We start from the raw sequence: 15,942 nt of genomic DNA on the forward strand, positions 1-15,942 counted from the left end.
ATGTGCACAATCCTATAGAATTAGACAACCCCCAGAAGGGTTATAACACCCAGCACCCCACTGGAAAGACCCAGTAAGCTTGCCCATTTCCAAGTTTTGGACTATTTCCCCCCAATATCACCAATTAAAAAAATATGTGTATACACACACATATATTTAAACTTACTGCTTTACTCTGCAGGGGACACAGCAGAGAAGTATAGGCTGGCTTAACAATGTCCTAAACGAATGTATTTTTGTTGAAACAATAACATGGTTTCAAAGTGCGTGAAGAATTGAGCTTAACAAAAGCTTTGTCCAAATTATAGAGGACAGACCCCTGTAACCCCACTGCCCATCTGCTACTCCCCAAAGCAGGCTCTTATCTTTGCTGAAGAAAAAATAATTAGCAAGAAAGCCTGCTGCAAAGGAGCCGAGGCAGTTTATTTTTAACTTCTTTTTAAGGCTGCACAACAAGTTTGGCCCTTATATGGGTGTGTTCACGGGTGGTTAGATTTAGGGCAGGCTCATGGTGGAAAGAGAAAGCAAGTGAGGCTATGGGTGAAGTAGTAGGGGGGCCCTGCTCTTGGACACACATGCCAAGCTCAAAGCCTTCAAAACTGGAACTTACCCCCCACACCCCAACTTGCAAATAGTCCCTTTGGATCTCTATCTCAGTGACTTCCACCACCATCATCCACCGAGCTGCCCAAACCAGAAATTTAGGTGACATCTAATTTCTCTTTCTTTCTCGAGCACATTCTACTGGTCATAAAACCCAGTGGATTCCACCCAATACCGCTCTCATTTGCCACTTCTCATTGCCAATGCCCTGCTCCTGGACGTGTCCTCTCTCGCCTGGATTCCTGCAGCAGCCACAGGCTGGTCTTCCCGCCTCCCTAGCCCCAGTCCCAATCCCACAGAGCAGACACGGGAGCCTTTCCTGATGAGGTCACTCTGTAAACCCTGTTACAGCCTCTGGGCAACCTCCTTTCCTTGGTTTGTGAGGTCGTCCTTATCTCTGCAGCTTAATGCCTCGCTCCAACCATCTGTTCCCACTCTAAGGAGATCCTCCTCATTTCTAGACTGCGCTCTCGGGGTCCTGTCTCTCTGTATAAGCCCTTCTCACCGCTTAGATTCTCCTCCCACGCCTTTTGCATCCTCTGGGTCTTAGCTTACTTCCTCCAGGAGCCTTCCTGAAGCCCCAAGCTGAATGTCCTCGGTGCTGCAGAACTCCTGTCAGCTCCTCCCCCACCACAGTTCCGTCGCCCCCTGCATTCCGGTCACCTGGTCGTCTGTCGCCCTTGGGTGGACTGGACCGTTGGCTTCTTGCCCTCTCACCTTGAGCTTGGAGCACCAGCCACTTCACCCCCAGTACTCTTTCCTCAGATTCCTGCTCCTCTGCCCCTCACCTCTCTTCCTCTGCCACCCGGGGTGCCCCCCCTGAGCCCCAGGGAGGCTCGGATCACCCAATCGTTTCTTATGCTTGCAGCACGGTGGACGTTTCGTCCTGGCACGGTCCGGGACTCTAGGGTCAGCTATGTCATTATGTGCTGGATGTCTGTCCCTATTTGCAGAACGTCCGCGCCGAGTATGCCGGACCCTGTCGCTCCGCCCGCCGTGTCCCCCGGGCCACCGCGTGCCCGGCGCGCAGCAGGTGCACGAGCGAGGGAGGGGCGCGTACCGAATGAGCGCCTTGCGGGCAGCGCAGGACACGCGGGGAGGAAGGGCCCGCGCCCCGCCACCTCCCCGGGACCCCGCGGCGCCCTCCGCTCCGCAGCGCGGCGCCGGAAGCAGCCGGGCCGGCCCCCTCCCAGCGGCGCCCGCCGCCTTATCTCGGCGCCTCGGGGCCGCGGGAGGAGTCGCGGGCGCGCCGGGAGGGACGCGGCGGCGGCATGAGCCGGGGGCTCCGGGGCGCAGGCCACCAGCCTCGCCGCCTGCTGCCGCTCCTGCTGCTGCTTGGTCTGGCCAGCGGCGGGAGCCGAGCGCCGGGCGCCGACGGTGAGTGCGGGCGGGGAGCGGGGGCGCCGGCTGGGTGCCCCGGCTGGACCCTCGACGACGCCGGGCGCGCCAGGGACGCTTCCCCGCCCCCGGGCAGGGCCGGCGCGGAGCCCGGGCGTGGAGCGCAGGTGGGGCCCGCTCGGGCAGTTGGGGCTCGGGAAGGCGGGGCGCACGGAGGCAGGAGGGGCTCCCCGCCCCCGCCCCGGGCCGCTGGGGCTGGGTGGGTGGGGGAAACCTGTCGCAGGCGGCCTCGCCCTCGGCGCCCGGGACCTGGGGCGAGGCGGGGGGTGGGCGCGAGCCGGAGCCCCGGGGGAGAGCCGCGCCCCACGTGGAAGGGCGCGGAAGGGCTCGGAAGGGCGTTCCGGCTGCACTGTCACGCTTCCGGCTCTGCTGTGGCTTTTGCACGACAAATTCTTGACCCGAAGCAATTTTCTTTCTACCTTTTAATTCTTTTCTCCTAAATGAAGAACCAGATGCTAACGGGGTGAGAACGAAGTGCAAGGAAGATTACAGGTATAAAGCATTCCTTAATCAAGTCATTCAAGTCAACAGATGGTCCTTGAATTCCTGTGCAGGATGCGAGGTCGCCGCGCTGGCCCTCACTGAGCTCCTGTTCTGGAGGCGACAGACAAGCAAATCATCCATTTCTAGGCAATGTCACAGGTGGTGGGAGTTACACAGACGATTCAAACATGTAGGGGAGGTGGCATTTACCCACTTACCCAAGTAACCATAATAGAAGGCAGAATGCCCTAAGTGCTCTGAGAAGGTGTAGGTGGTCCGAGGAGGGCAAGATTCATTCTAGCTTGGTGAATCTGGAGGCATTAGGGATGAGATGACTCTTGAACTGGGCCAACAGGTTTGGTAATATTTGGGTATGGGAAGATGAGGAAAAGGCATCCCAGCTCATAGCAGAGGGGACAGTGAGCTCTCCATAAATATATGCAGAATGAATGGATTCCACATAGAAGGGACAGTGTGAGGAAGCACATGGAAGTGTAAAAGCATGGGGCCTATGGTATGTAGGAGATGGGTGGGAAATGGAAGTGGAAAAGCAGATTGGATTAACCAGAAGGCAGAATGCCTTGCTTGGCAGAGGAAGAAGGTATTTAGACTTAGCTGTTCCTGGGTGGTGGGAAGCCATTGGAAGTCATTGCAGGCTTTTGTACAGGGAGTGATATAAAAAGTGGGTGTAAGGAAACCCTCCAGCTTTCTTAGTAAAATCATTTATCCTGAAGTAGAAGGGAACCTCCATGTAGGGAGATGGGGGAGTGGATTTTGTGGCTCAGACTCCTGTTCCCTCAAATTCTTTTCATCTTTGGATTTTTACCACCACTGGTAGGTGTTTCTCTTGCTGGCTCAACCTTCTGGGGTGGCCATTTTTGTACATCAGATATTCTGGTAGGCTTTCTAACTTCCTTCCCTGACTTGGTCTCCCACGGCAGTGTGCAAAGAAACCTGTAGATGCTTGGGACCTATTTCAGAATCTGTGTTAAAGCTCTCTAGCCTAGGCAACGGTCCCATACGGTCCCATTGAAGTACCAGGTTAAGATGGTGGAACAGAGTAACTACCTAAAGGCTATTGGGTGAATTTTGGTAAATGGAAGTCAGGGGTGCCCAGTAGAGTCTCCTCTCCCTATGTAGGCATTCTTTCTTCATTTACAACCTTGAAGAATCTGGTTTTATTAAGGGCAGGTTTCCTTCCAGTGGACAATGTGGGGAATGCGTGGAGGCTTAGAACCATTGAGGAAGTTGTAATAGCTGGCCTGCAAGTTCTGAGGACTGGGCCCACCATAAAGATAGCAGCAGGAGAAGGGGATTGAACGCAGATAATGAGGAAATGGAACCGAAGGACTTAACAACGGACATTAAGGTGCCAGTGAACAGAAGAGAAAGGGGACATGAAGGTTTGGGGCCTGGGTGAGTTGGATATATGGTTGTGTAGGAGGAGGAAAAAGATTTGGGAAGAAAGAGGGGCGCCTGGGTGGCTCAGTTGGTTAGGCGACTGCCTTCGGCTCAGGTCATGATCCCAGAGTCCCAGGATCGCGTCCTGCATCGGGCTCCCAGCTCAGCGGGGAGTATGCTTCTCCCTCTACCCTCTTCCCTCTTGTGCTTTCTATCTCATTCTCTCTCTCTCAGATAAATAAATAAAATCTTAAAAAAAAAGATTTGGGAAGAAAGAGAAGTCATTTTGGATATCCTGAATTTGAGGTGATGTTAGGGCTTCTGGAGAGGTGAACTCACCAGGGAGTTAAGACTGTGGACAAGAGGTGCGTGCCAGTGATGGAGACTTGATGGTCACTTGAAAACTTGAAGTTGGTAAGAGGAAGGAGACCCAGGGCAGGTTTTGGGGGAAGACCCATTTTCTATGGTAGGTGCACCTGCAGGAGAAAGAGAGTGACCACACGGGCGGAGGACGACTAGGCCAGTCGAGTGTCCAAGGAACCCAGAGGAAGGGGAGCTGTGGGAGTGGAGACTGAGAAAAAAAACTTTGGATTTGGTGGCTCTGCTCAGCGTGGGCCAGGGCTTGCGCAGCCCTGAGGGTGAGAGCCAGATGCAGAGGGCTCTGGTGAGTGCAGAAATGTTGGTTGGCTCTTAAAGATACTCTTGAAAGAAGTTAGAAGCAAAGGGAAGATCGCATTCAGCTGGGCTGGCCAGGTCTGGGCAAGAATTTTTTTTTTCTTTTTGTGGGATGGTGGTTTTGGTAAAGTAGCACAAGCACACTGCAGTGTGAAGGGCATTATTCAGTAGAGACGGGGACATTAAAAATGCAGAAATAAATGCGGTACTTAATGGAGCATGTCCAAAAGCGAAATTGGTCTACAAGGGGGAAAGCTTAGTCTCTGCGAGGGGAGGGAAGAAAAATGGAGAAGAACTGCTCCTCCCTTTCTCCACAGCTGTCTACTTAGGGAGGGCCCTTCGTATTTCAAAACCAGCCCAGTTGGCCTCCCTCCTGGGAAGTTGTCGAGTTCCCTGCAGCACCAGCGATTCGGCGCCCGTGCTTCTGCACCGGATTGGTAGGATGCGCACGCATTTATATGCGTACTAGCATACACTAGCACGCCTACGTGTTTATATGGGACCCTTACTCGGCACGCTTCTGCCAGATTGCATATTACACATATTGCATAGTGTCGTTGTTTACTAGACTAAGAGCTTCATGTGAGTCGGGGGCTGTGGCTTGGATTAGGAATTTGGTATGAAAGGAAAGGAAGAGCACCCAAATGGGAACAGGCAAGGGTTTATAGAGTTTGCTGTCGCAGGCGAGTCAGTCAGCATCACTCGGAGAGCCTGATAGCGGATCAAAGGGGAAAGGCTTCCCGTGTGCCCCCCGGCGCGAGGCTGGAGGCTGTTGGCCTGGAGAAGCTGGAGAAGCGGGAGGTGGCCTCCCATCAGCCCACATGCTACGTGATTGGCTGGGGGAGTGTACCTGGCTCTCTCTGATTGGTCCTACGTGCGAAGGGGGGGCAACAATTAGGGAAGCCAGCTGTGAGCGAGTGAATCCTGACCATTTGGGTCTTGCTGCTACAGCGGTTGGGGTTTGACTTCCTGGACTGGCGATGGCTGCCTCATGCCTCCGTGTGGGTCCGAGTTCTATTTTTATCTGTGGCCTGGCCATTGTCTGTGTGTATATTCAGTGTCTCACTGGTAACGTGTGCTGAATTACACTGAATCGTTACCGAAGATGTTTCAGGGAGGAGAGAGTGGAGTTGGTGCAGTCAGATGGCCTGGGTGTGAGGGAAGTGTGAGACGCATAGTAGGTAGAGCAGGAGGGTGTTGGGGGTGGGTGGGGTGCCACGCCCAGGGGAATGGAAGGTTGGGAAAGGGCGAGGACCCGTAGAACCAGTCAGTCCTGTTTCTTAACCTTGTCCGGCAGGGCCTGAGTCAGGAGCAGCTGGGGACTTGTTGGCTCCAGATGGGCTGGGTTGGGAAGGCCAGAAGGACAGGCAGAGGCCTTGAGAATCTTGGGGGAGGGAGTGATGATGGTGGAGAGGCGTGGACGTTCTTGTTGTAGAACGTGCACGTGACCTCACCAGTCCTGCGTTTCAGAGGCCTGCTCCTCACTCTGTCATCCTCAGTCACTGCTCAAGGTGGGAAAGAGGAGACGTGGGGGGGAGTGAGTTGTTTTGGAGTGACTTACAGTTGCTCCAAGTAAGGGAGCAGGATTCAAGCTGATGGAGAAGATCCTCCCTGGGGTCTGTCTGCCGCCGCTGCTGGGGTCTTGGCCGCGGGCATGTCCTCAGCTGTCTGGTCCAATCCTAGAATGGGTTCCTCTGTCTTTGCAGCCCCAGGTACCAAGTGGGCCTCTTGGCCTTCGCTCTGCAGAGGAGACAGGGGAAGTTAATTGCATGGATTAAAAAAAACGTTTTCCGCCGGCTTGAGAGTGTGCGTCAGGTGGGAGAGAACGCGTTAGTGGGTGACATGCTGGACATGAACCGAGGGTGTCAAAACGCAAAAGCTTTCAAATTGGGGCACTGAGGCTTGGTTCCTGGTCTGGAGGCCACGTGTGGGGGGGCCCCGCTGGAAGTTGGTCTTGGTGAAGCAGGAAAGTGGACGTGAGAAGGCAAAAGGAAGCTGAGGGCTCCACCTAACCATCTTACACAAGTCAAGGTTGTAGGTCTTTTTTTTTTTTTAAGATGTTATTTATTTATTTGACAGAGAGATAGCGAGAGAGGGAACACAAGCAGGGGGAGTGGGAGAGGGAGAAGCAGGCTTCCCGCTGAGCAGGGAGCCCCGATGCGGGGCTCGATCCCAGGACCCTGGGATCATGACCTGAGCCGAAGGCAGACGCTTAACCGACTGAGCCACCCAGGCACCCCAAGGTCGCAGGTTCTTGACGGGGAATGTCAGTCCTGGATTAGGGCAGGGAAGAGAAATCTGTAGTGGTTCCCATTGCCCTGCAAGGATCATCTTGCTTGAGAGAGTAGAGTACTCTCTGTCTTGGGGAATTTTAAAGCAGAGGCTATGGTTTTGTTTTGTTTTGTTTTGTTTGTCAGGCATGGGGAGAGGAGAGAATTCAAGGTTTCTCAGGTTACTTCCATTTCTGGAATTTGATGCAGTCCCTTAAGAACAATGCAATTTTACATAATGTGGAAGACTGGGGAATGCATTCTCTTCCTGAGTTTTAGGCCCCCTTTGCCCATTTCCTCAGGTCATCTGCTCCGTTTCCACACATCTCCACAAGGTTATCCGGAGAGACAGGGTCTCATGAAGGAAGCGCAGTGCCTTTGTCTGGTCTGACTGAATAGCTGGGGATTAGATTACAATTTAAATGCAAGCACTCCATTTGTGCTTTTATTTATTTATTTAAAGATTTTATTTATTTATTTGACAGAGACACAGCGAGAGAGGGAACACAAGCGGGGGGAGTGGGAGAGGGAGAAGCAGGCCTCCCACCTAGCAGGGAGCCCGATGCAGGGCTCCATCCCAGGACACCCGAGCCACCCGGGCGCCCCCATTTGTGCTTTTAAACCACCTTCTTCCCCAGACAGCGGACAGACCTCTTCATTGTATCATCGAAGTCCGTGTGCTGTTATTTCATTTAAATTGTTCCTTGCATATTGAAATACCAAGCGAGAGTAGCCTGCCCGGGCTGCCAGCCCCCAGTCCAGGCTGAGGTATAGGCCTACGTGGTGCGTGGAGGGGAGGAGGGGAAGGTGAACAGGCCTGAAGGGGGGAGGACGCTGAGCTTCCAAGGTCTGTGTCAGGTGTTAACCAGAAGGCTGGGAGGACGTGGAGAAGGCAGGGGGTGATTATATAAATTAAGATATTATGGATCCTAGAATGTCAGCCCCACGAATAGGGTAGGCATCTGTCTACACAAAGATACTGCTTCGGGTTTTTGCCCTAATGCCGCTCTCCATCACCCTCTTCGTTAGTATACGTGGGAGTTGGCTAGCTGTCCGTACCTTCATTTATTCATTAACGGAGTTGCCGAGTGGTGGTTATAATAGCATCTAACATATTCTAATTGCTTTACGTGTATTAACTAATTTCGCACAACAGCCGTATGAGGTGGATTTTTATTATCCTCATATTCAGATTTATTGGAGGCTGGAGCACAGAGCCCCATCTGGGACGACACAGCCAGCCAGTGGTGGAGCTTACGGTTGTACCCCCTTCGTCTCACTTACCCCTGCTCGGAACCGCTGGGCCAAGTAGCAGGCCCTGCGGCTCGCGTGACCTGTTTCTAGCCATAATAACAGTATCTGTGGAGAGAGACATAAATATTCATGTAAATTAGCCCTTTGTCTAGTGCTTTTGAGCTCATACAGCATTCCTATTTCTCACTGACTCCTCACAACACGATTCCATCTCACAGATTAAAACTGGAGGACGGGCGGGTTAACTTGCCTAAGATCACCAAACCAGGGAGCAAGAGAGAGGTCTCCCAGCCTCGGTGGACGTACCAAAACCTGTCTTGCCCTCTCTCTTGGTGGTGGTTTTAGCTGGCTTAGTTGATACAGAGTGCTGAAGGGAAGTGGACGCCTAGGTCGTCCCTGCTGGGGGTACAATAATAGTAACAAAGAGTATTTAGTATTTTTTTTTGTCCATCTAGCCTTTGGAATGCCCACTGTCCTGTTTCTCTGCCAGTAATTCTAGGTGTTCCTAGGCCAGGGGGGTGGGGGTTCCTCACCTCTGCAGTAGTTCCCTCAGTCACTACATGGCAGCCACCTCTCTGCTGTCCTGAGCAGAGTCTGCTGATGACAAAATTAAGTCCTCCTTGATATGGATGTGAAGATGCCCTCCCGCACCCTCTTCCCCTCAGGTTATACGGCAAAGGCACGGTGATCTTTCTATTGGCCTGGAGAATTTCCATTCCTTGGGTTATTATCTCTGTCACCTTGGTCCGGCTATTCTCTGCATCAGTCTAGGCCTGGTGAAAAACATCTTAAGTGTTGCCTTTTCTTTCCCCAGGATTCTGACCCAAGACCTTGAGGTTGAACTAGACTTGTAATGCGACTTGTGGTGTGGTCCACCTGGGAGCTTCTTAGAAATGCAGATTCTCAGGCCTCACCCCACACCTACTGAATCAGAATCTCTGGGGATTCTGTTTTAAACAGGCTCTCCAGGTAGGGTGACCAGCTGTCTTGGTTTGCACCGAAATGAGGGCTTTTCTGGGTCACAGGACTTGTAGTATTAAAACTGGGACAAAGTAGTCACCCCATCTCTAGGTGATTCTTAACTGAGCTAGGGGCTGGTGAACGGTGGAGACTGTTGTGTGTTTAGAGGCAACCCTCCCCACCCTGTCTTTTCCTGGATTAGGATTGTACTTCCTGCCCCTTTCCTTAGGATAAGTTGTGTCATTGTCCCAGGACCTCCCCCCCCCCCCCCGCGCCCCCACAAGAGGCTACTTAGTCCCTCAAGCAGTTAGAACTCAGAAGCTGCCATATAAGGCCCTGCAGATGGTTAATTATGGGTGAGTAAGAAGCTTTAGTTGAGGCCCTTCTTCCTCTGGAAACTGCTTTCCCTCCTGCAAGTGCTGTGAGAAGCCTTAGGTAGCCTGGCATACATGTTGTCTTTTTGCCAGTATGGGGAACAGACATTTATTGAGCCGAACATGCCAAATACTGTCCTTCTGGGGTTACACCTTGCTGAATTATTCTTAGTGGGTCATTAAAACAGGTACCCTAAAGATGAAGTGTCCCCGGATTAGGGGACAATTTGGAGGCCCCTTAACCCCTGCTGCTCAAAATGTGGCTCCCCTGGGAGCTTGTTAGAAATGCAAAATGCAGGGCCCCACCCTGAATCAGAGCCTGGGGGTTAGTACTGGCCCCTGGTGATTTGAATGCCCTTTAAATTTTTTTTTTAAGATTTACGTATTTATCTTAGAGATTGTTGGGGGGGGCAGAGAGAGGGAGACAAGCGGACTCTGCTGAGTGTGGGGCTTGATGAGGGGCTCAGTCCCAGGACCCTGAGATCTCATGACCCTGAGATCATGACCTGAGCCACCCAGATGCCCTTGAATGCCCTTTAAAATTTGAGAAGCCCAAATCCCTTGTTTTACAGATGAAAAAATTGGGATCCAGAGAAGTTCAGTGATTTGTTAAAGGTCGTACAATGAATTAGACTCGGCTAGATTTAGGATCTAGTTCTGACACTCAGCTCCGGTGCTTGCTTTCCCCCTGTATCTCGATGCCTTCTTACAAGGTCTTATTTTGTTTGGTTCTGTTTATTGAATGAACTTGAACTTAATTCAATTTATTTAAAAAACTTTACATTCTGTCCTTCACTAATTCAGACTGGACTTCCGTTAATTTATCTGAGTGGGTGGCACTACTTTATTTCTTAATTTTGTGTGTGTGTTTATTAGATTCACTCAACAGTTGAATGAAATAATCCTTTTTTTTTTTCCATTTGATGTAAGTTTCTGGAACTGGACGTATATAAATGCTGCCATCTTGATAAAGACAGATATTCCATATTAGAAAAAAAAATCAAACATTTTACCATTTTGTTGATGATTTCATAAATATGGTATTTATTTTTTGTTATTGCACTATATGTACACACTGGGGAGAGTGTTCGTCATTATATGGTTGGTCACACTGGATTTATGGACTTGACCCAGGATCCGTTATTTAAAGGGTATTTCCAGGATTTTGGTTGTGTGTGATTATGAATTGATCGTGTCCTATGGCACCATTTAAAAATGTTATGTGTTAAAATGTTAAAATGGTTACATATATTTACTCCACACTGATGGACATTTAGGTACGGCGACCCGTTCTCACTTCAGCTCTGCCTGTTGCCCCTATAATCAGGGGCCTCACTGGTCCATTTCCTCCAGGTTGTAAACTCCCATCTTATGCCAGGCTTAACGAGGGGAATGGGGTATCTACCTACCCCTTATCCATATTTGTACCTAGTTCCTTGAACTTTGAGTCCTGTCCCTGACACCTGCCTTCTGAAGTACTCAGTGGCCCCAATTCCTGCCTTTGGGGCCAGCTTTTAGTTCTTCCTCTCAAGCCATTCCCGTATGTCCATTCTCTTCCATCTTCTGAAATACTGTTGACATCCTCATCTGTTGTCATCTTTGTCTGCCAGAGTTTATACGTTTCTGGTCCTTGATGTCACTGGGGGAGGTGGAGCTTTGAGAGTGTACTAAATCTGCAATGTTTATTTGCAAGTCTTTCATCTGTAATAAAAAAACTTTTATGTATTTTTTTCTTACAAGCTCTTTCATATTCCTAATGTTATGTGTTTGCATATGTTCTTTGTTCCTCTAACCAGTACACTTGAGTCATGACTACTGGTCTTTACGATGCACTGACTTTGGGGAAGCTTTTTTTTTTTCAATGAATTTGGATGTAATTTCTAATACTTTGTTTCTTTACTAATTCTTGACCCCCAAGCCCCCCAAACCCTCTATTTTCTTTTTCTTTCTTTCTTTCTTTATTTCTTTATTTCTTTATTTCTTTCTTTCTTTCTTTCTTTCTTTATCTCTCTCTCTCTCTCTCTCTCTCTCTCTCTTTCTTTCTTTCTTCCCTTCCTTCCTTTCTTCTTTCTTTCTTTTTTTAAAGATTTTATCTATTTGAGAGAGAGAGAGCACGTGAACTTGAGCAGGGGGGCGGGGGGCTGGAGGGGCAGAGGGAGAGGGAGAAGTGGACTCCCTGCTGAGCAAGGAGTCTGATGCGGGGCTCGATCCCAGGACCCTGGGATCCTGACCTGAGCCCAAGGCAGCCGCTTAACGACTGAGCCACCCAGGCGCCCCCCAGGTGCCTGTTTTTAAGGAATTTTTCCCCCCCAAATTTCTTGTGTTAAAATTCTAAGGCTTCCCCCCACCCTCGGGCTGCCTGCTTTTCTTTCTCTCTTTTAAAGTACAAAAACATGAAAAACTTTTTCTAGAGTGGATACAGTTTTAGATCTAGTATTAAACATTTCAATTTAAAAAAAAATTATTTAAGTAATTTCCACACCCAACGTGGGGCTCAAACTCACAACCCCGAGATCAAGAGCCACATGCTCTACTGACTGAGCCAGCTGGGTGCCCCCAGACATTTCAATTCTGCTACCCTCTTTGTCCCAAGAATTATTTAGGAGAGTGTTCTGTAGTTTCCAAGTAGGTTTCTTTTGGGAATGCTAGTCTTATGTTTTATTTTGTAGTCTTATTACATTATTACATGGTAGTCATGTACGACTTCTACAGTCTCTACTTTTTTTTGCACTTTTCTTGCATTTTTTAATGGTCTGCAATATAACAAATTTTGTAAATATTTCACAGTTAATTTAGTATTACTTAGGGATAAGCAGTGGTTTGTCTCATTTCTGTGTTATATTTGTTTAAAAGAAAAAGCAGGGGGACGCCTGGGTGGCTCAGTCAGTTAGGTGTCTACCTTCGGCTCAGGTCATGGTACCAGCGTCCTGGGATCGAGCCCCGCATCGGGCTCCCTGCTCAGCGGGAAGCCTGCTTCTCCCTCTCCCTGATCCCTGCCTTTGCTCTTACTCTCTCTCACTATCTCTCTCTCTCAAATAGATAAATAAAAATCTTAAAAAAAAGAAAAAAAAGAAAGAAAACACAGGCATGGTTAACAGTCAGTACAGATCTTCCCGAACTTACAATTGGGTTACATCATAACTTGGAAATCTCATAAATCGAAAATGCGTTTAATACTCCTAACCTATGAGACATTATAGCTTAGCCTAGCCTACCGTAAATGTGCACAAAACACATGTTCACCTACAGTTGGGCAAAATCAGCTGTTTTATAATAAAGTGTGGACTATGTCATGTGATGTATTGAATACTCTGCTGAAGGTGATAAACAGAATGGTCATGTGGATACAGAACGGTTGTGAGTTTATCAGTTGTTTGCCCCTGTGATCGCGTGGCTGGCTGGGGCTGGAGCTCACTGCCACTGCCCAGCCTCATGAGGGAGGATCACACTGCATATCCCCAGTCTGGGGAAAGATCAAAAATTCAAAATTTGAAGTATGCTTTCTACTGAATGTGTATCACTTTTGCACCATTGTAAAGTCGGAAGATTGTAAGTCGAACCATTGTAAATCAGGGGCTGCCTGTACTTGGAAATCTCCCTGTCTCAGTTGCCTAGAGCAACCCGAGGGCTGAGTCTTTATTCCCTGGGTAGTCGTGGGGCCAAGACAAGATGGAATTCCACGCTGAAAGACTCTCCTGATGAGGGCCGCTCCTAAAGTCCTCCACTGAGAGGACAGCATGGCGGCCCACGTGGCCTCGGGTGGACGTCCTTGGTTGACCTTGGGCCACATATCAGTCATCCTCTGGTAGGTTTGTCTGTGTTGGCCTCACACATTTTTGCTGCCTGTCGAAGTAATTGGGATCTGGTCATCTGCTGGGACCTGGCTGTTCATCTTGCTGACATTTTAAACACATTCACTTTTTCCCTAAAAGAAACACAGATGGGGTAATAGACAGATGAGCTCTTCTCCCTTCCACTGCTTTTTGAGTTGTGGCAAGTAGGACTGCAAGTTCCTTTATCCAGTTGGTCAGTAAAAGTATCTTGAATGTTTATACTGTGCCATGATGATATATGGGCAAATGACATAATCCCTGTCCTGGGGGGAGAAGCTCATTCACAATCTGCAGCTTGGAAGACAGAGCCGGAACAGTATATAATGACAAATTTACACGGCTGACATGGGAATGTGCAAGTGTTAGTGGAGCACAGAGGAATTTAATTTTTCATGAGAATGGAGGAATGGGGACAATACCAGGGAGAATGTGATGTTTAAGGTAAGTCTTAAAGTAGAAATGGGTGCTAGCTGGGCGGAGAAGGAGGGATAGGCATTCTACTTGAAGGGCACATTGTGACTGTGGCGTGAAGTAGGACAGGGGACAGCATGTGTGGGAAGGAGTAGTCAGCCTCCTCCCTAGAGAATATTGTGTGTGGTTTGGGTTTGGGAACAGTGAGGCTTGGAGGGGTTAGCTTAGAGTTGGGACTGTTTAGAGCTTTGATTGCTTGGTAGAGGTTTTTGTACTTTACTCTGTGGGCAGTGAGTAGCCATTGCAGGTTTTTAAGGTTGGGATCAGCTCTGCCTTTTATAATTCTGCTATTCAAATTTTGGTTCTCCATCGTAAACGTCTACTACCCAAAATGTGACTTGTCTAGAGGAGGTGATTGAATTTTTCTTTTCCTTAATCTACAATTTATGATTCTGGTTTAGATGTCTGTGCCACTTGCCATGAACACGCTACCTGCCAGCAAAGAGAAGGGATGAAGATGTGTGTTTGCAAATATGGATTTGTGGGCAATGGGAGGACTTACTGTATTGGTAAGTTCTGAATCCTCGGTGAAGTTGAAAAGTTGAATCAGGTAACGAGATTCCCTAGTGTTAAAGAGCTAATGTCCTTGTGGGGAAAACGTTGTTTTGTTCACATGTTTTTATTACAAGAGGTTTTGTCCGTTATCATACGCCTTTGTTTTAGTGTTTGGACATAGCCTTTCTGTAGCGTTTCCAAGGAAGTATCTTTCGTGTTAGAGAGACATTGAACTTGAATCTCTGGAAATTCTCTGATCCAACACAAATTTGAAATCTGTTTCAAGTCTTGAGTTTAACTTAACAACTTGAGTGAATATTGCCTTCCTTAATTTCTCTTGGTTGTTTTGATGGAAAATGATTTGTATTAGTACCCTGAGGAAAAACAAAACACAATTGCCTATTGGACTTTTTGCCTAATTAGTGAAGTAGTACTGCTTTGAGTCTTAGGTCTACCAGAATCCATTCTCAAAATTTTTTGTAGTTGTAGCCCTTTGGGGTCTTGGGTGCCTTAAAGGAATACAAAGACCTTTAGGAGGTATCTAAGATTAGTTTTTGGCTTCATGGTCTCCTCCGTGCCGTGAGAGTCGGGCAGTATCCAGGTTCAAGCCCAATTCAGAGAGAGGGAAAACCTCATGGCACGTTTATAATAGTGAAGGTTAGGAGAATCACAGCATCCTCCCGGCAACCTTGTTATGTGCAGTACAAATATTGATAGTTTGCCTTGCAGTTATACACTGACAGTGTATACAACCTTGTGATATCTTTGGATTTTTTTTCTTCCCAAAGAAAAATAAAAATTCCCAGCTCCAAAAGTCATATTCTACTTCACAGATACAAGCTTTCACAGGCACACACCATCGCCTGTTCCTGCGGGCTGAATTTGTGCCACCACTGACCCTCTCTCTTTGGGATTCTATCCAGGAGAATTGTGGTTACCCTACAGTCTAGGTTCCTGAGGCATCTCTTGAACCCCTCTCCTCCCGCGGCTTGCTAGCAGGGGCTTGGAAATGAGGTTGGAATTGAGCACGGACAAACCTTTTCTGCTCCCTCCCCAAAGGCAGTCCCCCTCCTGCGGAAGCTCACCACACTCTTGATTGCTCTTTGACTTCTGAAGAGGAACTTCTCTTAATGGGAGGAAGGGGCTTATTGATTTATGTGGTGCTTGCTCTCGGACACTAGACACTGCCTACGCCAGTACGTGGCCTTCTGAGACCACACCACAGGTCACAGGTGACATTACCTGTGTGCCCCACGTGCTATAACGTGGTCTGCAATCAAGGGACCTCAGAAATGTAGAATTCTCTACAAACCCACTGTCCCTTCTGGTGAAGTCTGCAGGGGAGGCCCTGTCTCAGAAATAACAGCCAAGGACTTGTGTCCGAAAGCCCCATGCAGTGCTCCTAAGCTGGGCTGGACACTTGGCCAGGCTGTGGCTTGAGGGCTGTTTCTCTCAGCTCCCAGGCAGATCTCATCACAGACAGTGTTAACAGTGAAGTGTGTTCCATGTTCAGTTACATTTCCAAAAAGGTAACACCTGTAAGGAAAATGGGGGGGGGGGAGGAACACCAGATTTTGAGAAGGGTACTTTTGAGTTGGCAGGAATTGAGTGCAATTGTGAGAGGCGAACCAATGCTATAGTAAAACACTAAATAACAATCAGAAAAACTCCATTTCATAAGTTGGTGATCCCACCCCCCAAAACAAAACAAAACAAAACCACCAG

The 15,942-nt window shown here is 48.9% G+C and overlaps 1 protein-coding gene across 7 annotated transcripts in view; it reads left to right on the plus strand.

Annotated features, from left to right (window-relative positions):
• The first annotated feature begins 1,550 nt into the window (after nucleotides 1-1,550).
• Nucleotides 1,551-15,942, plus strand: part of SUSD1 (sushi domain containing 1) — a 131,413-nt gene continuing 117,021 nt past the window's right edge. For 3 of the 7 annotated variants that reach the window (XM_027615701.2, XM_027615705.2, XM_027615706.1), the window contains exons 1-2: nucleotides 1,717-1,980; nucleotides 14,124-14,231. In XM_027615701.2, coding sequence (XP_027471502.2) covers nucleotides 1,875-1,980; nucleotides 14,124-14,231 — 214 coding nt within the window. In that variant the 5' untranslated portion in view covers nucleotides 1,717-1,874. Of the gene's footprint in view, nucleotides 1,637-1,716; nucleotides 1,981-2,379; nucleotides 2,494-5,513; nucleotides 5,562-14,123; nucleotides 14,273-15,942 lie in introns of those variants that run through there. The other 4 variants (XM_027615702.2, XM_027615704.2, XM_027615703.2 and 1 more) reach the window with 4 other exon arrangements.

The sequence above is a fragment of the Zalophus californianus genome, chromosome 13 (genome assembly GCF_009762305.2).
Source record: "Zalophus californianus isolate mZalCal1 chromosome 13, mZalCal1.pri.v2, whole genome shotgun sequence".
Taxonomy (NCBI): domain Eukaryota; kingdom Metazoa; phylum Chordata; class Mammalia; order Carnivora; family Otariidae; genus Zalophus; species Zalophus californianus.